The 23,945-nt window shown below is 42.3% G+C and overlaps 1 protein-coding gene across 1 annotated transcript; it reads right to left on the bottom strand.

The window, feature by feature from the left end:
- Nucleotides 1-677: 677 nt before the first annotated feature.
- On the bottom strand, nt 678-11,601 carry adm2a (adrenomedullin 2a). The gene is made up of 2 exons (XM_070991511.1): nt 11,401-11,601; nt 678-2,255 (listed from the first exon to the last, which is right to left on the bottom strand). The coding sequence occupies exons 1-2, from the start codon at nt 11,496-11,498 to the stop codon at nt 1,859-1,861; spliced, it is 495 nt and encodes a 164-aa protein (XP_070847612.1). The 5' UTR covers nt 11,499-11,601; the 3' UTR covers nt 678-1,858.
- Between the last annotated feature and the right edge of the window lie 12,344 nt (nt 11,602-23,945).

Raw genomic sequence — 23,945 nt, forward strand, 5'->3', positions numbered from 1 at the left:
CTGTAGAAAATATAAGAAACAGCTGACCTCTATTCAGCGTTACTGTTATCCACTCTATCTCAAGGCAGTTGTGTTTTCTTGCAAGATTGGATTTATTATTGATGGCTTTGCCAACTTTTCAAGCCTCATTGTGACCTCCAGTAGGGTGAAGTAAGGGGGAAAATCTTCCAGTGTTTTTAAATCACAGAAGATTCTCCCCCCAAAACATCTCTTGGGCTTACAACCTTCAGAGGAACACCTGGTTGTGAGAGGAAAAATATTTTAATTTTAAGAGTACTCCAAAAGGACACTTATTTCTCAATTGAAAGGGTTTTCTAAAATGTCCTCATCTGTGCTTGATTGGCCCCTTTCTGTAAAGCATCAGACCAGGGTGATTATTTTCCTAAATGTCAGCAGGGTTTTTATTTTTTGCGCAGAACCACTCAAAGGGTTGGTTTAACAAAATGCCAAAAAAGCAGCATATTTTCCAACTTATCTAAGCAAAGTCACTTTTGGTTTTATTTGCCCAAGATATGTGTGTGTGCCATTTCTACCTTCACCCCAACACAATGGAGATGAATGGACTTTTGTCTGTGGTGCACACAGCACAAGAGAAAAGATTCTTTTCTTTTCTTTCAAGAATAAGAAAATCAAAATATGTTGAAAAAATAAGAGGAAATTGTTCTGTTTTTTGGGGGGGCATATTTGGTGAACCAACCCTTTAAAATTTCAAGGCTGCCTGTGTGCATATGTGTGGATGCCACATGCTTTGCTCTTCATTTATTAGTGTTCAATGTGCAGACCGTGGGAGGCTTAGGGCCCCCCTCCCCTGCTGTGGTGGTACATATGACTGAAGCGATTAGGTCAGGTTTATTAAACTGCTGTCAACCCAAAGTCCTGACTTGCAAGAGGAACTTATGAATCACGTGAAAGAGCTAATATTTCAGACTTGGCCTCCTGTGGGGAAAATGCCAGCAGTGGTGCAACAGAGCCCTGATCCATGGCTCCAAGGTTCACTTCACCACCTTCTGTGTTGGCCAACAGGCCACTATAATGCAGCAGCAAAACTGATCCATTGGAAAGTCAGTTTCTGTGTAGATTCTTCTAAGTCACTGGATGCTGACCCTCTTCTTTTTCATTTTCAGTGTGGAGTTTATGTGGTGAAGTCCTGACTCAGAATGCTCTTAAACTCGGGTGTAACCCAAGTGCTGCGGCTGGTTTCAAATGTAAACTGCGGCCCTGAAATGTCCTGCTGAGCGACAAACTCCCAGTTCAACTGAAAGCTTGAGGAATACTCCAGGGATGTAAGTGTTCATGCTGAAAGCATAGATGCAGTTGTGATACGGCATGGGAGTTCCAAAAATGACAAAAGGGGCGGAGGGGCACAAAAAAGAGGTGAAAGGGTTCATTGGGTCATTTACAAGGTCTTTGGGAATACATTGGTTTTGACAGTCCTCCAGCTTGGGTTGAAATCCACATTAGGGGCTTAAGTGTTTGATCAATGAGCCGCGGGATAACCACCTCTGGGGAGGTCAGTTGGCAGACAGGACCAGGCCACTGAATGGTGTTGAGGACAAGCCTTCATTCTTACATTAACAGGATTAAGACATCAAACTGAGGCCTCTTGGCTTCTTTTGAGCATTCGGGCGGGAGAACCAGAAAGATGTCCACAGGATGGTGGGAGAATCTTGAATCTGGATCTTCAAATCCATCAAAGAGTAGAGATGCACGACAGTCATTTAAAGGGGGTATAATTGCCATTTTGAGACAAACTAATGGACTACATCAACTCTAATGCAAAGGCTACCAGTAACACATTGAGATAAATAGATGGATATATATATAGACTTGCTGTGGATTTTTGGAGGTGTCAGCTGACTCATCCGTAACTATGGGGGCTCCTGGGGTTGATGGGGGATGAGTCTTCTCTGCCACTCTGACCAATGAGCTGATAGAGCCGGTGGCTGAGATTCTGCACTTGGCATGTTCCCAGGACGCAACCCACTCTCATCAGCTGGGCATGGTGGGGGTAGTGATGACCACCTCGTGATCCCGAATGGGCATGGCGACGAGATCTCAGCACCCTCCTCTGGATCTGTGCAGACTCAGTGGGTCGTGCCCACGCTAGGCTTCGCAAGGCTGGTCTCACTCCTGAAGCTGGTTGGTGTCTCAGGAAACCAGGCAGCCATTTTGGAGATTCGCTGGGGGCTGAAGATGGGATGGCGATGTGAGACTGGCTTTCTGACATCAAGTCTTTATCCATTCCCTGGTCCAAACTGAGGAGAAAAGAGAAGTCAGGTGAAAAAATGAGCTGGAGGCTTTACTTGAAATCAAACCACATCAGAAATGCTCATGTCACCAATGGAAATAGGTGTTCAGGTACAGTATTTGATGTATGGTATTTTGTGACAGACAGGGCTGAGAAGGGGAAAAAATGACCCTAACCCTAACCCTAACCATAACAAGACTTGACTTGATGAAAATTAACAAGATCTCTAAAGTTATTACAATTCAGCCAATAGTTGTTTAGTCATTTTGCAACAAAACAAAAATGTCAACCTCCTGGTCGCACTAGAGGAAATGTCAAATCACCAAAGCCAGTAGGCTTCTTCCTCTGGGGACCATGAGTATCTGAGCTAATAAAACAGCAAACAACAACAAATACACAGAAACCTCGATGTCTGAGGTGCTGCTGAATGAATGGAAGAATTAAAAAGGATAGAAAAGGTTTTTAGATATAAAAAAGACTTTTAGTCATGCATGCACCTGCCAACATTGTTACTACAACAACTAATGTTGTAAGTGCACAGGTAATTCTGCAGAAATCCGATTAGCCCTACAAAGCAGCTTTCATAAATAAATCATTTTGCCTGCTGTCTGAACACAGCTTGGCCTTCTGTCATCTGTCCATGTGGACACCATACGCATATCTTAATGCACTACATCAAAGTTAATGGCTTTTCATTTGTTGCCTAAACTAACATGTGCTCTGAGTCAGCCTTGCTTATTGTATCATGCAATCAAAGCTTCCACCTCAATGTATTTTAATGCCCAGCTGGGTTATAGTAGATATCAGAGATTGAGCCTGGCCAGCCATGTCCCAGCATTGTCTCCAGAGGAGAACATTAAAATCCACCACCATCACCCTAATACAATGGAGCTGAATGGAATTTCTAATGTGTTGCTAAAATAATGACATTTTTCATAGGAAGTTTTCACTAGAAAGTGGTTCCAGTAAAATCTGTTGATAGTAATATATGAGAAAGAAAGAACAAGGACATTGTTTCTGGAAATGTAAGATGCTAATGAATTGTTCAAATGTCACTTCATTGTTTGAGTCTTGGCCAAATAAAATACATGTACGAAAAAAACAGGTTTCTGAGAAAGCACATGAGACTAAATGACCTGTTAAGATGGACAGACTTAGTGCAGTGCGGTGGACCAGCGGGTACAGGGCGTTCAGCAAACACAGCGCTGACAAACTGGCCATCTGTTCATTGTTTGACAAAGACAGTCACTTCTAACAACTTGACCCCGCAGCTCCTCACTGAACTGTCACCGCTGTGTTTGTGCAGCACAGTGTGACTCAAGTCCCTGAGTGTTAACCCATCACCACCGCTGAAGGTTGCACAGAAGCAAATAGGAAAGTGCTGTTGCACCTGGCAGCCAGAGATAAAGGGTGGAAATGTAGAGATTTAAATATAGCATCAGGGTAAATATATCCACTTTTCTTAAGGAAGGAAAATCTTCCGCTGCACTATTTTCCCATGTTCTGAGAGGCAGAGGCCATGGTTGATCTAACTATAAAAAGTGTGCTCTACTAGTGAAATGCTGGCTTGTGTTGTGAACACACTCATTGTGAGAGCTTGAGATGTGAGCCATCACAGCAACTTTTCTCACAGTTTGTGCAATGTTGGCTATGGGACTCCTCTGTGAAATGCGAAGCTCCTGGTTCGTTCAGCCAGTTCGGCTGCTGGCTAACAGCTGACAGGTCTGGTAGCTTGTGGGAGACCTGCTGTCCAGCAGTGGCAGTGGCTGAATAAATAGTTGCATAATGCCAGGCCACAGACAGTGGTGAGCACTATTTCCAGGACAGGCTTGGTGTGCCATGGTGCCACATCACCAAGTTACACCCACCTGGTCTGCAGAATAAAAGTGGCATTTGCCTGCACAGGAACGCTTTTCACAAGGCCGCAGTGATTAGCCTGCATCAAATGTCCCTATTGTTGTTTAATTAAATTTGCATATAACGTATAGAAGCATAGGATGCATATTTTGTATATTCCTTTATGTATATTTATTGTACCTACATAGTGTTTTCACAGGTTTTAAACAGTTTGAAAGTCTGTGATTCCTATTCTGACTTTATTATTCTATACAAGACAGATCTGCATTCTGTGGCATGAATGACTCCTTTTGTGAAATTTGGATGTTGGTGGTCAAAAGTTTACAGTAAAAGTGAAAGAACCTCCACCGTCTGAAGAAGAAACGCTTCACACCCAGGACCAGATTAACCCGCTATGAGGCCCTGGTGTTTAAAGTAACCTGTAGTTCTCTCAGTTGATAAAATGTAGTTGTCCCCTTAACCCTTTAAAGGACCAGTATGTAGAATTTAGTGGCATCTAGCAGTCAGGTTGCAGATTGCAACCAACTGAATATACCTCGCTTCATCCTCCCTCTGAAAACTTGAAGGAGAATCTACAGTGGCAACAAAAAGAGCCAGTGTTTGGTTTCTCTGCTCTGGGATACTGCAGAAACGATCAGCAACATGGTGGACTCCATGGAAAACCTCTCTACAATCTAACTCAAACCCTCCAACTGTCACACAGGACTGGACTTAATCTCCAACGTGCCAGAAAGCAAATGGCTATTAAGGACATCTGTACTGACTGGCAGATATGTTTGCTCTTCATGTATGGTTAAATGTGCGTGTGTTTCTTAAGTGTTTGGTCTCTAGAGGTCTTGTTTGGTTTTTCAGGTTTACAATGCAATGGGTTTCTTGCTTATCTCACTCGAGGCCTGATATCTTTCGGTTAAATTCAAAAATGTATCCCATAAGTAGTTTTTAAGTAGTTTTCTGCAGCCAAATTGAAATGTTATGTTTTATGTCAATAGCTATGTTAAGTATGTGCAATGGAGGAAAAAGCTAAGGCCAAGCCCTGAGTCAGCCTACCCAGAAGCAGCTCCAGTTACATCCACCTCAAGAAGACTTTCAACTGCTTTTTCTTCCAGAAGCTAAAAGAATCTTGCAGCAGAGACCTCTTTCACTCTGTCACATCTGATCTCACAAGACAGGCTAATTTGGCTATTAAGAGCCTAATCCTGTAACTCGTAAGTAATGGAGATCTCCATGATTGGCAGACGATCAAAGATATCCAAGCTGCTTTGTCTTTAATTGTTCAGCCCGCCGTAGTTTTTTGATGCCTTGCATGGTCTTAGCTTAAGGGCTTTAAACTAAGGCCCCTCTTGAGTGAAGATGGTTGCTAAGGATTTTATAGTTCGATAAAAGGCCAAGATGATCCCTTTGTGCTGCTTGGTTTTTCTTTTGTATTAACCTTAATGGCATTGCGGCCTTTAAGGTGAAGAATAAAAACAGGGGTCTCCCCATGTTGATGGAAGCCTCAGCTGCCATGCTCAAGATTTCAACATTAGAAAGGTGCGGGGAAAGGGGACTCTGAAGCTATTCCACCATCTGACAAGTACTTCTGATGAAGCACACTGGCGTCCTAACCCTAACCCTAACCCTGCAGAGGGTAAGCCCTCCTTCACCCTAACCCTAGTACCATGCTGCTGATTTGATTACCAGAAAGGCTGAAGCTTACCAAGGCCAGCCTTAATCAGCAGTAAATATGGCACATTCACTTGTAATCTCCCACTAGGTAACAGTGGGGAGATTGTTGTGAGCAAGCAGAGGGACAAAAATAAAGAAAAGGTGATTTACTGGATGTTGCATGAAACACTGGCCTTACTTGTTCAGGAGTAGTTCTGCTTTCATAACCTCCTCAGTGGGTTGAGATTTACTTTCTGCAAGCAAAACTGGAGCAGGCTCAATACAGTAAATGATGGCAGGATGGCGAGCTAAAAGCTATACATCTGCTCGGGAACCGTATTACTGCAGTGCGAGGGGACCAAACACTTGCAGTCACGTCATCAAACAGCAGCGGGTTACCTCTTCCCTTAGAAGCCGCCTTTGTTTCCCTTAAGCCTTTTGATCCACACTCCTGCTATAAGCTACTGCTCTTATATATACAGTATGCATGTGCATTCATGCCTCCACAACGGTGTGGCTTTCTGTGTGGAGTGGAAACCTGCTCTTTAAGGATGTCGAGGGTGGAATTTAGGTCTTAGCCATTAATCCATGGTGGAATTCTCTGCCTGCTTGGTTACAGCTCCACCCTCCTCAACTTCAGCCTGAGTTTGGTCGGATTGACCCCCATGGGACAAAAATACGACTGTTTATACCGGTCATATATATGTCTGAGCAGTCCAAGACAAAATTCCTGTTTACAACATGCGACCATTTAAAGAAGACACACTCTATGAGAAGATGCTGCTCTTGAGAGGATTTACAGCAGAAGCATTCCTGGTTTCAATCATTCTGGGAGCATGGAAGTGATTTCCTAAGATGCATATTTCTGATGTATACGATAAAGAGAGACTAAAGTTCTTGTTGGTCCTTGAAAAGGTGTAAACATGCCAGAATATAGACTCCATATCAAGAGGACGGACCCAAAGCGCGGATGTGCAGTGGCTCTGCAAACATCAACAGGACAGGAAGCCGCCCTGTGTGAGATGAACTCCTGCCTGTTTCTCAGATAAACATTATGGTAGGAGTATCTACGCTGGACATCTGAACCCCACACTTTTCAAATCCATGCTTACAAGTGTGGGTTAATGATTTAACAAATCATTTTGGGAAAAACATGATTCTGACCTTGAAAAGGTTGGAACAAACTTGCACCCACAACATACACACAGATACTGGTGTGTAACGTCATTGTACCCTGGTCCAGATGGAGCAGAGACAGAGTTGGTCGATGTAACAAAAACTTGACCACATGTCCTCCGTCTCAAAGCAATGAACCACTTCCCACTTCTGGAATCTGTATTGTTGAGCTGCTTTGCTGCTAAAGTAATATTTAACTTATTGTTTGGCTGCGGCTCCCGCTTATTTTCCCTTACAAACAAAAACCACAAGACGTTATGTAAAACGACAATGAAGGGTATGCGTGTGATCCCAGGAACATGCAATTTCTCCTTGTTTGGAGAGAACCAGTCAGACATTGTTACAGCATCTATGTGGGATTCTTCTGTGTCCTTATCAGGACACATAAGGACAAGATGGACACAAACATAGAACAGGGAAGGAATGACAGACATTTGAGCTCAGACACACGGAGCATCCACCAGGAGAAAAAAAATGCAAAGTAGTCATGTCTGTTTTTATCATGCTGTCAGTATCTGATAGTAACAGAACAGGATGTACTCTATTTAGTTACGAGAAGAGGGAGAATTTACTTTCCTGACATAAGACAGGCAGGGCATTTATGACAGATGTGTAAAGTGAGAAATGTGAAGGCTTGTGAAGCAGGAGAGGCAATTGGGGAGGGAAATCATTTGTATAAACTGTGATCAGCTGCAGCCAAAGGACTTCACAAAAATGGCACTACCCTCCCACAGCACTTCAGGGAGTGTATTTACATGCTCAACAATACTGCGACCGCTGGGAAGGACCAGCTTCAGGCGCATAATTTGAAGTAATGTGATATTTCTAACAGGATTTATTTAGGAATTCACAGTCTAGTAGAAGTCTGATGTAAAGGAGGCTATAGAGCAGTTGTGTTTGTGGTCTGTGGTGGCTTCTACTCATTGGTCAGGGTTTAGCTGAGGTTATACCCTCCTGGCAAGGCTCTCCTGAGTCCACGTGTAAGGGAGTCAATATATATACACACCCTCACAAAAGTCAACAGTGCAAACATAGCAGTGAACAGGGACATGCGGTTCCAAAGTGGGTAAAACAAGTTTCAAAAACCATCCAATTACCCTACTCTGACGAAGAGAAGCAGGTCCATTTCATTCATTTTTAGCACTGCCTTCCTCAGGTTTAGATTAAGCATGTGAAAATGGGAAAACTATCCTTAAAAAACTATAAGCTTGACTCGCAAAAAAAAAATTAAATTATTTACACAAAGGTTAAATGTAGCAATATGAATGAGGGTCTGCAACCAAAATCCGAATGGGGACATTACTGAATGTTCTACGGCTAATACATTTATTCCACTTTACTGCTGCATCAGTGTCTCTCAGACTGTGAGATAAAAACCACAGTGATGACCCACGCTGGTGACGTCCCTGACAATTTACACAGGGATGGGAATCGTGGGGGATTACAGTGCTGGACAGGTGTAGCGAAGGAGTAACACAAACAGGAGCCTCGCTTCCCTTTTTTCTGCTTAGGTTTCAGCAGCAGGTGTTCAGCATTTGAACACGCACACACGTGCAGCGGACAGCCACCTGGAGGAAAGTTCCACTCCCGGATCTTCTTACACTGTTTTATTATCAGAGTGTAATCAGTTTCAGTGTTATCGGTATTATGAGTATTCGATGTTAAGTGCTTTCATTAAAGGCCTTTCTGTTCTTCCACGCCCTTTCACTCTGTGCTACTGTAGGATCTGACCATCACTGAATGCGGATCATTTTTATGGATTTTCCTGTTGACAATCTTCTCTTCCTGACACATCATATTGAATCATATTAGTTTCATTTATGACTGTATTAAGCTACTAATAATATTACTTTTTTTCATTAAATGTTCCTACAACAGGGGCGCCCTGGTGGCGTAGTGGTTAAGGTGCATATCACATAACTGCAGCCCTGTTTGCATGTCATACCCCTCTCTCTCTCTCTCTCCATGTTTATGTCTCTCTACACTCCATGTCAAATAAAGGCAAAATGGCAAAAATAATTGAAAGAAAAAGAACATGGGATGTCAGATGACCTAAGACACACTCCACCACAATGTCCCTGGTACCCATTTCACAAATGCAAATCTGAAGTTCCTACTGTCCTCCCGTATGCTCATGCAGGGCTCGCAAGTGTTTCTTTTGATTCGTCAAAAGTGCCAAAATGTGTGGAAGTCCCAGCTTGCATGTTGCAGATTAGGTGAACCGGGCCCCTGGTTCAAATCCATCTTGGGACTTGGCACATCCCTCAAATCTAATCCTACATTGTAGTCATCTTCTCTACTGTATACTGATTTAAAAAAATCCTTAATAAAATGCCAATGTTGCTGCTATAACATCACAGCTGCCCCACATCACCAGAACATGACCGCAGTATTCATGATCTGTCAGTCATTTACTTTGCTCAGTCACAACCTGCCTGTGTCAAAGTGACCCTGGAAAATGACCGTCGCACATGACATCCATGTTACAATGGAACTCTGGTCCATTTTTAGCGACAGTGACTGGCTGGTTCTTCAGGTACGTCATGCCAGGACTGATCTCGGAAGAACTGCTTTTAGTATACAGCAGACTCACGGAATCTCTTGCAGTGTGAGCTAAAACTGAATGCTTTTATAGCTCTTGGACGCATAAGAAATGCACAATAACCGTCCATTATCTGCCTGTAACTGCCTTAGCTGATTTTGTTTATAGATTTGTATGGATGTATTTTAGATGGTCACTACTTTCAGTGATTTCATTTGTTGTTTTTGCATATTTGGATTTTTATGGCATTGCTGTGAATGAAGGTCGCTGTTAATGACTTCTCTGAGATTCTAAATAAAGGTTGAAAGAATGAATGAACTTGAAAGTGATGCATAAACAGGGTGGACTGTAAAGAATGTTCAGAGTAGGCCTTCAGGGGCCACATCCTTGCATTCGTCCAAGGCCCTCACATCCCAAAACCGAGTCTCCCTCCCTCCCAGTGCTGATACTGAGCCAGCAGCTGTGGATCCAAAATCCACCAGAAGAGGGCATTCACACACCAACTCATCCACATTCCTCACCTCTCCTCAACAATGCAACTCTTCACACATGTTGCATCGCTGGCAGGCCTCCCTCACTCATCAAACTGTGTAGACTACAGTATGCGTGTCAGGCTGTTAGTAATCAAACTGGTTGTTATGCTGTTGCCTAATGTTTTACACAGGGCTTTGTGAAATTAAAAGCTCTGCCACTTAAGGGCTGGAAAAGTACAGGTGCCTGACAAGATCCTTTACAATACATGCCGGTATTTCTGGCCAGACTATTCATGGAGACAAACTGGTTTTCCCACCTCGGAAATAACAGTTTTCCGGGGAGATTAAACCAAACAAAACCTCTATAAACAGTTACTCATGTGATGGCTGTTGGGATTGAGAGGTGGAGGAAGAAGAAGATGCAGAAATGTGAGAATTCATCATGTAAACGGAGCCAATGAACTGACTTGGCATTTTCAGTGGCACAGACAAATATTTACTGATCTGCACAATGTTCACATTGTAATTCCCAGTGCACATCATAGCCAGCATAACCTCATGATCAGTAAACTTGAGCCTCCTCTATATTTCACTAGAAAGGAGAGCGATAGCCTTCCATAGGGAACAACACTGAAACAACATGCAACTGTTACAAGCACTGTTAGGTTATATAATTCAACTGCATTTTCATTTGATTTGGGCTTTTTAATGCTTTCAGTCATTATAACACGTCCCTTCTTCCACAGCTGATGTGCCCTCCAGCACGGCTTCTCTCAAGGACAGATAAAATGTTATATTGTATTGTGCCTTTGACCTTGCAGTCAGCATTAGGCCAATCCACTATCTGCCTGACACAACAGGCCACTTTCACTTTTGCACACACTAACCCTGGTGTGATTTATCAAACTGGCTAAATGATTCACCCCTTCAGCTGCTGTGTTCACTGAGCCAATAAAGCCAACATAAAGCGGAAATTTTTAAGAATGCCATCGACATTTGTGTTCAGTCGTAATATTTGCGTATTTAAACAGGACCAAAGTCCACTGGAAAACTACAGAATTAAGGAGAAATGAGTCCACCTGAAGGTATGGCAAAGAATATATTAGTGTAAAAGAACAAAAGCTTTGCAGCTACCTGGCGCAGTAACACACTAAAAACTACTGTCATAAAAGTGTCCAACAAATCGTTTCACAGACTACTTAATAAGAACATTACGTCACATTTACATTTAATAACAAATAGACTTATCATTGCGCTTTGACCCAAAACCAAGCGGGTCAAGTTGACCATTAAGAGGCTGTTTATAGCTACCAGGTAGAGCGCTGGCATTTAAGTGAAGAGTAATGCGGCTTCAGGTGCGTTTATCGTGTATGTTTAAGATCTCCTATCCAGCCAATCAGAGGCGAGGAGCGGGTCTCTATGCTTAATAAAGGAGTAGCCCAACAAGTCGTGAGTCTTACCTGTTCCTGTCGGGACGCTCCTCAGCCGGCAGAGCCAGCAGCTGCTGGAGGGAAACCAGGCTGATGCAATACACAGTAAGCGGGAGAAGGGACCGCATCTCCGGGCCAACTTTAACTTTCCACCCTCTCTGGGAAGGAGGGGGCGACCACACGGACCGGGCGAAGGTGAAAGCCCAAGAGTTGGCGGGGGAGTGAAAAGAAAAAAAATAATAAGAGGTGGAGAAAGAAAAAAAAAAATGCTCCCAAATGATTGATGCTGGGCTGAGATATCCAAACTTGGCAGTGGAGAGCGCTGATGGAAGCTTTGGAGAAAGCAGAAGTAATAAACGATCAATTAAGTCGCCGCTCAGAGCCGGCAGGAGCAGAAAAAGAAAGCCGGTGATAGTGAACCCACTCCCAGAGCATTCATGAAGACCCCTGACTTAATGAGAAACTTTTCAAACACACTGATCTGCTCTACACATAGTCTGTCTCCAGTGGATTCCTCATCAAAAGCCCTGCTCATGAACCTCTGCTCTACAACAAACTAATGCAACTAATGCAGATGAAGGCTTCACATTTTTCTGAAAATGTGCAAAAATGCAACCTCACCCCATTATGCAGATACCTTTGTAAACTCTTCCACTGGAAGCAAACTTCCTCACAGCATAAATAAAGAGAAGTCTCACCTCCTGGATGTTCACAGCTCACAATCTGAGTTCAGCTCTTGAGTTTTTTTTTCCCATGAATCCAAACGTGTTGGTCAAGATCAAGTTTTGCAGTGTGAAGCTGAGCGCCTGCTTACATGTGGGTTTAAATACTGAGTGGGAGGAGTTCACGGACTCCAGCGCCCGTGGGCAATTTCGGAGGCAAAGGTGCTGAAACATCATTATCTCCCGTGCTCGGAACAATGGCATTGATGCGGCGGGCAAACATAACGCCTGGAAATAACTGGCAGCAAGTGTTTATGACTATTCCTTTGACACATTTTGGAAAGATTCTATGAATAAACTATACCTCAGAAAAGCAACAAGTTCCATGATGCTGCGAAAGCGGCTGACAGACCAAAGTATGTCAATTTTTTTTATATAAAATGAGCACGGGGCAGCATAGACTCCATTTAAAGTCTCAGGAGTTTTCTAGAATAAGTAATCTAATCTCATTATGAAGCAGAACAGCATTATAGGTCCCTATTTTGAATATTATAATGTATTATAGTGATAATGTGGTAGTGATAAAATACCATAAAATAGGGCCACTTCACAGACACACTTAGTCCCAGACAGCTCATGAATATTAAAAAATATTTCAAATTAAAATGTGACTGATGCTATCATAATCAACCATTTACGGAAAATAACCCAGTTTTCATGAATTTCTTCTGCAGTTTGTCTTTCCGACCAAACCCTCCTCTTATCTCTTATCAACACTGTCAGCCAAGTGTGTAAGACAGATAGAGGGAAATCCAGGAATCCTCACAGAATCCCCAGAAGGTGTCGTCAGCTCACACCTCCACTCATTGATAAATTTCCTGAGCTGAACTTCCTTTACACAGTTTGTTGCTGCAGTCAGTTCTCCTGGCACGAAGCACAGTCTTATTATTTGATTGATTGGGAAGTTGTATATCATGCAGAAATGACCTGAAAAGTTGTTACTAAACCATGACTCATAATCACCACAAAGCTTTGTTTGGAAATCTGCTCCAACAGATATGAGGCAGACATGTCGCAGGTCGAAACATGCATCTTACAACTCTGTATAATGACTCAGAAGAATACTGTGCAGCTTATTTCATCTCATTAGTGAGGATTTTTGTCCTGTGTCCAAGTTCCCTCCTTCCTTTCAAACTCAATTCACTGATGTAGCGACACACTGCTAATACATACATCTGATCCTCAGATGCGGTTACACAACATTCATTTCCAGGAAACACGTTGAGTGAGTTTTCAACTGCGGAGTGGACGCCTTTCCTCATAACTGGAGAGACACTGTACATCCATACAGGCAGGACAAGCAAAACCAGACTCCTTGAGGAATGTAATAATGCAATGTTTGTTATTTGTCCTTTTGCTGATGCAGAAATCATCTCATGCATGTAAATAAACATCAGGCAGCCTGCGACAGAAAGCTCTACATGTATAATATGTAAAGGCATGATGATTGACTTATATAGACACAGATAACCCCAATTTGTGCCGCTTATGTACATATTATTATTACAGTCACAGAGCTAAGCATTCAGCTTTCAAAAAATAAATAAAAACCCAGAAGGTCATGAATATCACTTAAGGCTGTTCTGAATGGATTCCAAAAAAAAAATTCTAACCATGTGGATTAAAAGATACAGACTGTAGCATGATTAAAAAAAATAAATAAATAAAAAAAATTTAAAAAAAAGAAGAAAGAAATAGAACTGAAATTGAAACAATAAATATAACATATTACAAAGCAATATCAGTATCGTTTAATTCATCTTTCATGTGTTATATATGTCATTTTGTTTGGATTAGAGGCTGCACGGTGGCGCTGCAGGTAGTGCGCGTGCCTCACAGCAACTTGGATCAAACTTGGCCGGTTTGATTCCCGGGTCGGGCCTTTCTGTGTGAAGTTTGCATGTTCTTCCCGTGCATGCGTGGGTTCTCTCCGGGTACTCCGGCTTCCTCCCACAGACCAAAAACATGCTCATTAGGTTGATTGGTGACTCTAAATTGCCCCTAGGTGTGAGTGTGAATGTGAATGGTTGTGTGTATGTGCCCTGCGATCGGCTGGCGACTGGTCCAGGGTGTACCCCGCCTCCTGCCCGTTGACAGCCGAGATAGGCTCCGGCCCCCCCGCGACCCCGAAAGGGATAAGCGGCATAGAAAATGGATGGATGGATGTTTGGACTAGAACACACAGTGACAAGTGAACGAGCACTTGTTATATTCAAAACGATGGACTCAGATTTCGCTTGGGTTTCAGGAGAAGAGCAGGGACATACGGCAGGTCAGGCTGCCTGGATGAGGAAATACAGCCACTTTTAATTTATCATTTATGTATTGTGCAATCGTCACAGTGGTTAGAAGAGTCCCTGAGGGTTCTGGGAATAACTTCAGAACAGCAGGAAGAGTTTAGTTTTTTTCTAAGGTTGCCAGGTATTTACATGTTTTTCAGAAAATAGGATGCTCTCTGACTCAAATTTGACACGTGTGACTTGAAAACCCTATAAATGTTTGACGTGACTGAAACACTGTTAAAGGAACTATTGCTTTTGCATTATTTAGGTCTTTTTCTACTTCCTGTGTCTGAACAAGGGAAATCTCAATGGCATCATGTCTTACTGACATATTTCCAGGAGCTACAGAGGGAGTTTGAAATCAGCAAATGCTTCAGTGATCTCAACTGTCAACCTGAATGTCATCTTTTGTGTTGCTGTCCTCAGACTTTGCGTTCGCAGTCAAAGCAAAGGCACAAAGCCCAGTCTATATGCCTACAGGTGAGGTTTGAGCTAAGCAGGTAGAGCAAAGACGCCATTCAACTCCTGGAAATCATTAAACATCACAAATCCACGATTTGCAACAATGAGAAAATTAAAAAGCATCCTGAAATCCTCTCTGTTCTGTGCATGCTGTATGATTACTGCCAACCCAGGATTTTAGCCTTATTGTGCTACGTGATCCCTGCCTTGCGTGTAATGCGAAGCATCATTTGAGTGATATTCACTCCGACAGTTTTGTCAGTGATAGTTGCCAACTTCTCACCCCTGCCGCTATCATCTTACAGCTCGGCTCTGCTCAGGCCTTTCTTTGATCGCCTCATGCACTTTCTCAGTAGTTATAATACCATCAGAGTTAGTGCCGCAGCATGACCTGCCAATGACATGCTAATCCAGGTTTGGTTGTAATCAAAAGATCCTTCCAGCCTTCAGTTTGGCTTCACTTTCACAAGCCGATTTGGGTTATGCTATCAAGCCATCACTTTCACTCTTGTATTCTTGGAAATCAAACATTGTGATGCACACAGCAGTATTGTGAGGGCTTGAGTTAAGATTGATTCATTCATACTGAATATTTTGTATTGACCTTAAACCACAACCCACAGTGGTACCTACTGATTTGGCTGTGATGACACAGTGATTCATGAAACCTTTCTCAACATAGGCAGCTGGTAGTAACTCATTTATCAGACAGACTTGGCTGTGGAAGCAGGTCACTTCTTCACTGATTCTGACCCGTTTATATAAGAGTTCCCCGGCATGTGACAGCTGCCAGTAAATCAGCACCCGCTGGGCTCTGAACACAGGCTTCCCGTTGGGTTTGATCTCTCAGTCGTGCACTGGTTTTACTTTTGTTTTAGGCGGCAATTAGCAAACATGAGTCGGTATGCTGAGGGGCCGACAAACGCTGCACAGGACAGTTTTAGATGAGCCTCCATCTCTGGCTTTGACACTGGTCCAAAAAGGAAAGGTTTGAGGGATGTAGTCAACTGATCAAAGAGCAGAGGGACCTTTGCTTGATTGTGCGGTGTTTTTGTCATTGTTAATGTGAATCTTTGAATGAGTGAAATGGGGACACAGTGTGCTTTAAAGGTTGCGTAAACAGTGCAAATAAGCAGTGTTGTCTCATTAGGCATGATAAGGGCAAACACAGGCTGTAGTGAAGCAAACTCTCACATGCATTCAAGTTCACTTCAAGGCAGAGAGTACGTGGCTTGTTGATCAATGTGTGCTCCAGCACTTGATGAGCTGTCTGTCTTAGTTGGCATCTTAGCTAAAGGAACAACAGACTGTATAAAACAGAGAGTGGCTCCGATCCTCACCATCTTGGCAGACTCTGGAGCGTGGGTGCAGCTGAGGCGGGCCAAACGAAGCCTGGTTGCTGAAATGTGTCCATTAAGCTCAGTGCGATCAAGCTAGCTAAGGCCTACAAGCTAGGCTACTCTGCCTTGCTACCTGGCTAGCCCTCTGGTCTTGTTGCTCCTGATTGGTACCTGGATCACGATCGGTCAGCGTCTAGAGTGTAATAATCCTAAAATATCCACTCTAGTATTAATATTAAAATATTTACATTTGGTTTTGTGAGCCGTCAAATTTACCTTTATAGCCTCAATAACCAACTAACCTATGCAGCAACATATAGCTGCCAACCAAAGATTTCTAAAAATTTGCCCCTCATACAGTAGTCATGAACAGGGAAATTAACTGTAGAGACCTGAAGTGATATGGATACCAGGCTGTGAATGTGTTTATTTCTGCTGTAAAGTTGTGCATTTTAATATGGGGGTCTATGGGGACTGATGACTCACTTTTGGAGACAGTGTTGGCTCCATTTTTCAGCCCTAAAGTTGAACATGATTGACATCCATAAAGCCAACAAAGCTGCTGCCAATTCACATGCAAGCACTGGCCATCATGTTATTCCAAATTTTTCCTATTGTTAACAAATCCATTTAACACGCAAAACCAATTGCACGTGGCACTGTAGTCTATAATAAACATTACCCAAACAGGAACTTCACTCAGTGGTGTATTAATCCACATTTGATAGTGACTGCCTGGGGCTGTAGGACAGTGTCTGTGGGATTGAGTGAAAAGAAATTAAAGTGTGTGTTAGTGGTAATGAAGCAACATGCCACCCAGTGTAACGCTGTGACTCACTGAAATGTTTTTAATAGTTTCTGCACAATAATGGAGCTCTGTGGCACAGGGAAATAAGATCAGGTTCTGAATACACACACAATATTCATTAGAGGGTCAGTTCATTGTTGGATTTGGTCTTCATGGGACTTTCTGACAATAACTGAATTATGTAGTTAAAAAAGCTTTTGTAAGGCGCATTCTGGCTGAGCTGAAGGACTTCATATACAAACACACAACACCTGCAGCTTTGAGGAGGACTTATGGCCCCTTTGAGAGAATGTCTGCTTTCTCTTGTTTTTGAGGAAACTACCAGCTCATATATCCAAACAACAGCTTGTCCAAAGCGTACGTTTTTTTTTACGTTTTTCGAGCGCTTTCTCAGGCCTCATTACCAGAGACAGAACAGTGTTACTTCCTTTCTTACTCTCTGCTGATTATTGAAAGCCACGTTCTGTATCAATATTTCTAACATTTGAGACATCATGTTCTTATAATTTGCTTATTTAGTTGTGACTCCATAAAAATAGACCACACCTTAGGAGCACGCCCTCCACCTCCTCCTCCCACCTTTCCTCCTCCCACCTTGCACAAAAAAGATGACTCAGTCAGAAATAATGGCCAGAAATTTCAGCTTTTCTGAAGTCACTGTAATCTCTGTGTTACTTTCTGTACTTATGGATATTTTAGACTGAATGTACGCTTTTATAACTGAGTGAGGTTTATTCCACGAGGAACCAGAGTGTGGTAGTCTAATGATTGCTGCCCCCTAGTGAACAGCATGTTACATCAGCACAGTTCAACATACGGCAGCTCCTGAATCATGATGCTTCCCAGGAGGACCAGGCTGAGTTAACCTCCCAATACGAAACAAATATCATCTATCAGTATATTTGGACAACAAAAGGCAACATGTTTGCATAGCGTTGTCTTGGATATTGAAATAATTTTTTCACAAGTCATCATTAAATCCCTATGAAGAATCAATTTGGAGACATTTTCCCACTGCTGTGCTGTTAGCATCCTCTTGGCTGCTTCACTAAACTTTATTTACATTGCTTGTTTGAGATGGTGTACAACTGAGTTTGTTTGAACAGCTTGTTGTCTCTGTCCGAGCCCTCTCAGTCGAGTTTGTTTGGCATGGCTCACCAGTGCAGTGGTGTGTGGGAGGAGACCTCAGAGGAGGGAGCTAACGGGATGGTGCTCTGCCAGCTTTGTGGACAAATGAGGGATTGGATTTCAGTGTGAGAAAGATGATGGTGAAGGACAGAAGTGGCTGATAACAGCAGAAATCATAGCGCCTGATGAAGAAAGCTGAAGTGCAATGTCCCTGTGCACAAAACCAGGCTGATAAATGGTTCTCCACGTTTGATGTGGAAGACCTTGGCTGGCCTGCACAGAGCCTCGACCCCAATCCCATCCCAACACCTTTGGGCTGAACAGGGAACATTTGAGCCAGGCCTTATCACCATGGTTTTAGGATTAAAAGACCAGAACAATCACATATGGGTCAAGTATAGAACATACTGGGATTAGTGCTTTGCTTAAGGACACTTCAGCACATATATCATTAATAGATTACTGTAAGAATAAAGTATAGCGTAGTAAACTGTAACACACACATACAACTGATTACCTTTTCAAGTCAAGATGAGGGAAGTTTGTCATGCCTGGTGTCTGTAGTCTGCTTTTATTGTGATGTTATTCCATTTTTATTCCACATTTGATGACTTGACTCTCAGGTCCTGAAAACCATCAGTATTTTCTCAATCAGCGTCTTATTGTGAGCATTAGGGTTGTACGTGATAGCAAAACTTTCTATCAAACTTTCACTTTTCAATTTAACAACATTTAAATGAAAATGTGATCATAGTTGGTGGGTTTTGTTTGCCTTTTAACAGTTAATCAAATTGGATTAAACAACACCCATGCTGATCTCAAGAAAGTGGATAAGCAGTTAAAGAGACTGCACTTTACGAAAGATGAAATAAAACAGTCTTCATTCAGAAAATGAAAAGCAGGATTCATAAGCACAGAAAATGTGCCCTTGCTCAGTTCAGTACACTCTGGGGTTTTTGCTGCTTTACTGTTACTTGGTCTGGTATGACCAGTCACTTATGTTGGCTAATGTAAGCTCATGTTACCAAACTTAACATCACACTGATACATCACTTCACTGACATGATGACTCTTCTGTACATGTGGCACAGCTGTACTATGTTTTAGCTCAGTCAGGTCAGCTTATGATGATAACTTTGGAAAATGAGGGGGATTTTCATGCGCCTTAATTTTGTAGTTACCACATGTGACCACAGTGGTCGCTATTCAGCAAAAATTACAGCGTCACTTTAAACTCTTAATAAAAGATACCTGAACGTGATAGCAGTAAATGAATGGGATATCTGGACAGGGAGGTTCTAATGATAAGTAACTATTGAGTTGCATTATGGGAAGTGTATGATCCAAAGTTTTCAGAGCATAACACAAACAAGCGACGAGCATTTCTCAGCCTTTGCTGCTTCCATTTTGAGCATTCTTTATCAATCCATCTCTCACAACAAATGCTCCAACTTTTATGAAAATGACACACTAAATTGCAGGAGTAGCCCTTTAAATGCTGTTTAAAGGATCAATTTTAGGTAACATTGCTCCCAATTAAACTGACCATACAGCACTTATTATTTTATGGCAAAAGAGACATAGCAAAGAAATCTGACACTGCCATGTTTTTCTGTGTGGTCATCTTGTTTTGGGTAAAAACACATTTACAAATCAGGACTTACAGCAGTTTACTGTGCACAGTCTTTTGCCACATTCCCTTTGTGTATGCAGAAACAGATGAGCTCCAATTACAGCAGCGAGATACATGAGACAAGGAAGTTAGTGTGTTTGTTTATGGTTTATCATTCACCACAAAACATAGTCCAGCTACCTGCAGAAGTGTGTAGAGTGTTACACTCATGCAGGGAGCTGGAGTGGAGTGACAGAATGAAACAGAAACATGTGCTCTGACTCTGTGAGCATCTGCTTGTCTCAGCTCACTATGAAACTAACGCATGCAATGCATGCTTAATGAACCATTTTCATGTGCAATGCTTCACCTGAGCTAAGGGGAAGTCGACCCTTGGAATAGCCCCGTGAAGAGCACTGATGTGCGAGAGGCCTTCAAACCACTTCCTGTCTGTTGGTTAGTGTACAGGAAGTCACATGGTTGCTGCATCCTGCACAGAGTGACTTTGTGCTCTGATTGGGGTGTATGTATGAATAACACAGAATCAGTGACGGGACAGATACCTTGCCCGCTTACTTCTTTTTATTTATTCCCAGATATTAATGATGACAAAGGAGAAAAAAACATGAGATCATGACAGAATAGTAAAATAGAAAAGCTGCCACACACATTCATATACATATAAAAGTATACTGTAAGTGTAGCTCTGTCTTTGCGGGGTTGTCTTACGCATATTCCTGCCTTGGCTGCTCCCTGCGCAGCAAACAAGTGATTTCTAGATTTCTTTCAAGATTTCTTGAGGTTTTTTTCTTTTTCCTAATACACTATTTGAATGAAGGGAATGAAGAGCTGAAACAATTAATTGATAAGTTATCCATCCATCCATCCATTATCTATACCGCCTATCCCTTTCGGGGTTGCGGGGGGCTGGAGCCTATCCCAGCTACAATGGGCGAGAGGCGGGGTACACCCTGAACCGGTCGCCAGCCGATTGCAGGGCCACATGAAAGGACAAACAAACATTCACACTCACACTCACACCTACGGACAATTTAGAGTCATCAATTAACCTAATGAGCATGTTTTTGGTCTGTGGGAGGAAGCCGGAGTGCCCGGAGAGAACCCACGCATGCACGGGAAGAACATGCAAACTTCACACAGAAAGGCCCCGCCTGACCCGGGGATCGAACCGGCAACCTTCTTGCTGTGAGGCACGCGCACTACCTGCTGCGCCACCGTGCAGCCTAATTGATAAGTTATTGGACAGAAAATGAATCCAAAAATACTTTTGATGCAAGCATTTGTTGCTTGTCTTTGCCATGATGTTGAGCTGAATATGTTTGGGTTTTGGACTGATGATCATATAAAAAACAAGGAATTTGAAGACATCGCTTTGGGCTGTTAAAAATTATGATTTTTCACTATATTCTGACATTTTATACAAAAAGCAACAAATCAAGAAAATAATCAGCGCTTTAATCGATAATGAAAATAATAATAAGTTGAACAAATCTGGCAGATGTGTTGCATGATTTTCTGTCACTAAGTGCATTTCCATGCAGATCCTGATCCTGTTTTTTATTGGAGTAGTTCAGCAGTAAGAAAAGATTGATACCACTCACACACACGTCTTTCCACAATGAAGCTACAGCCAGCAGCTTAGTGTAGCATCAAAATTTCAGACAGGGAGAGCCAGCTAGATTGTGTCCAAACAAAACAAAATCCACTGACCAACACCTCTAAAGCTCACTAATTAATAAGTTCTATCTTGTTTATTTAATCTGGACAAAATCAAACCTAAAGGGTATTATGGGCTGGACTATTCATTGGCTGGGTGTGGTAACTTCCTGGAGCCTTATTGTCATTCTGGGGTTGCCAGGCAGCCAGGAGAAAGTGTTAATTACTGAGCTTTAAGTTTAATTTATACTTTCTGCATCCTAACATCCTTACATGTCATCTACCTATGTCCACGTGCACTGTTTGTGCACAGTCCAAAATATATGATAGCACAGATGAATATGTCAGTGTATGTAATCAGACACCCAATGTAGAACCATGTGCACATTTGTTTTTGGCTACATCCACACCTTCAGGAGCTTCTGGTAAAGCCAAGCTAGCTGTTTCCCCCTGTTTCCAGTCTTTATGCTAAGCTAAAACAAACCAGCTGCTGGCTGTAACTCCATATTTACTACACATCCATGAAAATGGTGTTGATCTTTTCATCTATCTCTTGGTGAGAAAGCTATTAAGCACAATTCCTTACATTTTGAACAATCCTTAACATGTTCTTTTGTTCTAGAGATGATTTATTAAAGTAAATACTGCAATAGAAAAATGTTAAATTACAAATAAAAGGTTAATTGGTACTACTAGAGGTCAGTGTGCTTTCCACTACTGGTGGTTTGTGTTCCACTTGATGCTTTAGCTGTGCAAAAATGACTTTTCACAGAAAGGCATCATATCTCTGTGCACTATCTCTGTGCTGATGAAAGAGGAACAACTAGAGGACGGGTTTCCAGCTAAACTCACAAGTCAAAGGCAACATTAATTACATGCAAATGTCCATTTCACGGACATTTACAGGGTTAAGGGTTCATTACCATGTGTGTCCGTGTACTCGAGGGAGAGTCTGGGAGAGACTGAGCGACTCTTTATCTCTGTCTGTCTTTCTCACCTGCTGTCTGTCTCTGTGGTTCAAGGTCAAAATACATGAAGCAAATATAAGAATCTAAGCCGCAGTGGTGATCTCAGTGTGACTCCCTGAAAATAGTATTCAGACAGACAGGCTTGAGATGTGTGTTATCTCCTGTTAACATAGCTTTGGGTTGTCAGGCGCAGTGTTTATCAAAGAGCAGCGCTGTCCTCCGCTCACAGTGGCCCGAGTCTCAGATAACTGTGAGAAAAGAGGGAGACAAGTTGTTATTGAGCGGTGGGGAAAACAAAGCTCTTCAAGAAAAATGTGACATCTCGTGTTCGGGATTGTTTTCAACCAGAGAGTGATAAGCACTTTAGGTCAAAGGTCACAGCGCAGGAAGTGTTGAAATTCTCTCGAGGCCGTTACAGTACTGACAGCCAAGGACAGGCCACACGGATGTGGGCCATCAGGCCTTCCTCATATCCCGCTGAAATGTTATCTGCCTCTTCAAAGTGACACTGCAGCATCATGCCAAGGTTTTCTCCAGCCTTACTTAGCATGATTCAAGTGTTTCGCAGCCAAAGGTTCAACATATTTCTGATAATCTGTGATATTTTTCTCAGTAAGGATGCTCTGCTTGCTGCTTAAGGCTGCAACCAGAATGAGGATTGTCAGCAGAGAAAATATCTGAGATAAAAGACGTGAATATTTGAGATTGGAAAATCGTTTGTCTGCAGAAACTTGGATAAATGCTGCACAAGCAGTTTGGTGACATTTATCTCACTGACATTTTATTTTGCTTGAAGCTGTAAAAGGATGTTCCATTAACTTAAGTGCTTTGGCACTCTGGCTGTGTGTTTGTACATTTATGAAACTTAGGACTGAATACTCCAATGAATGGCTGAATTGAAGTATGACTACACACTTCCAACATGTCATTCAGACTACTAATTCCCAAGTAAAATGTAAGTGGAGCTACATGGTCCACATAAGAGGCTCTTTCATCAAAGTCCTGGCAACAACACAAGTAGAATATATTACAGTTGAACTTTTACAGACTTAAACCCAACCACATCATCCTGACCATGTAAAAAAAACATATGCACAAATAACAAATGCACTCACGCAAATGAGTGTGCGATTGGTCTAACCCATACACCAAATTAAAGGGCCAAACAGCCCTTTTGGGTTGACAGAATTCTGATTCTAATAACATTTATTTTATTTATTTATTTATTTATTTATTTATTGGATAAGCAATTTTCTTAACCATATAATAAATTATTTCATTTTAGCAGTATTTTCTATAATGAGAGACTGTTGCTTTGGAGCAATTCTGGCCCCCCTGGAATAATATTGTTTTTAGATGTCTGTGTCTGCACTGGGCTTTTTGTAGATCCTCTTTAGTTTGGTGCCCCTGGAATCATCACAACCTTTCACCCCTCTTGCGACGGTACTGTTGGGTTTATTCTAGGTTTTGGTCAGACTGTTGGCCCCCGAGCTGGTTTGGCTCCTCACATGGGACATTCCTGCCGAGCAGCCCCTCCCTGGAAGTCCTTCAGTGCGCAGACTCGCGGCTCTCCGCT

This window comes from Chaetodon trifascialis, chromosome 22 (genome assembly GCF_039877785.1).
Source record: "Chaetodon trifascialis isolate fChaTrf1 chromosome 22, fChaTrf1.hap1, whole genome shotgun sequence".
In the NCBI taxonomy this organism is placed as follows: domain Eukaryota; kingdom Metazoa; phylum Chordata; class Actinopteri; order Chaetodontiformes; family Chaetodontidae; genus Chaetodon; species Chaetodon trifascialis.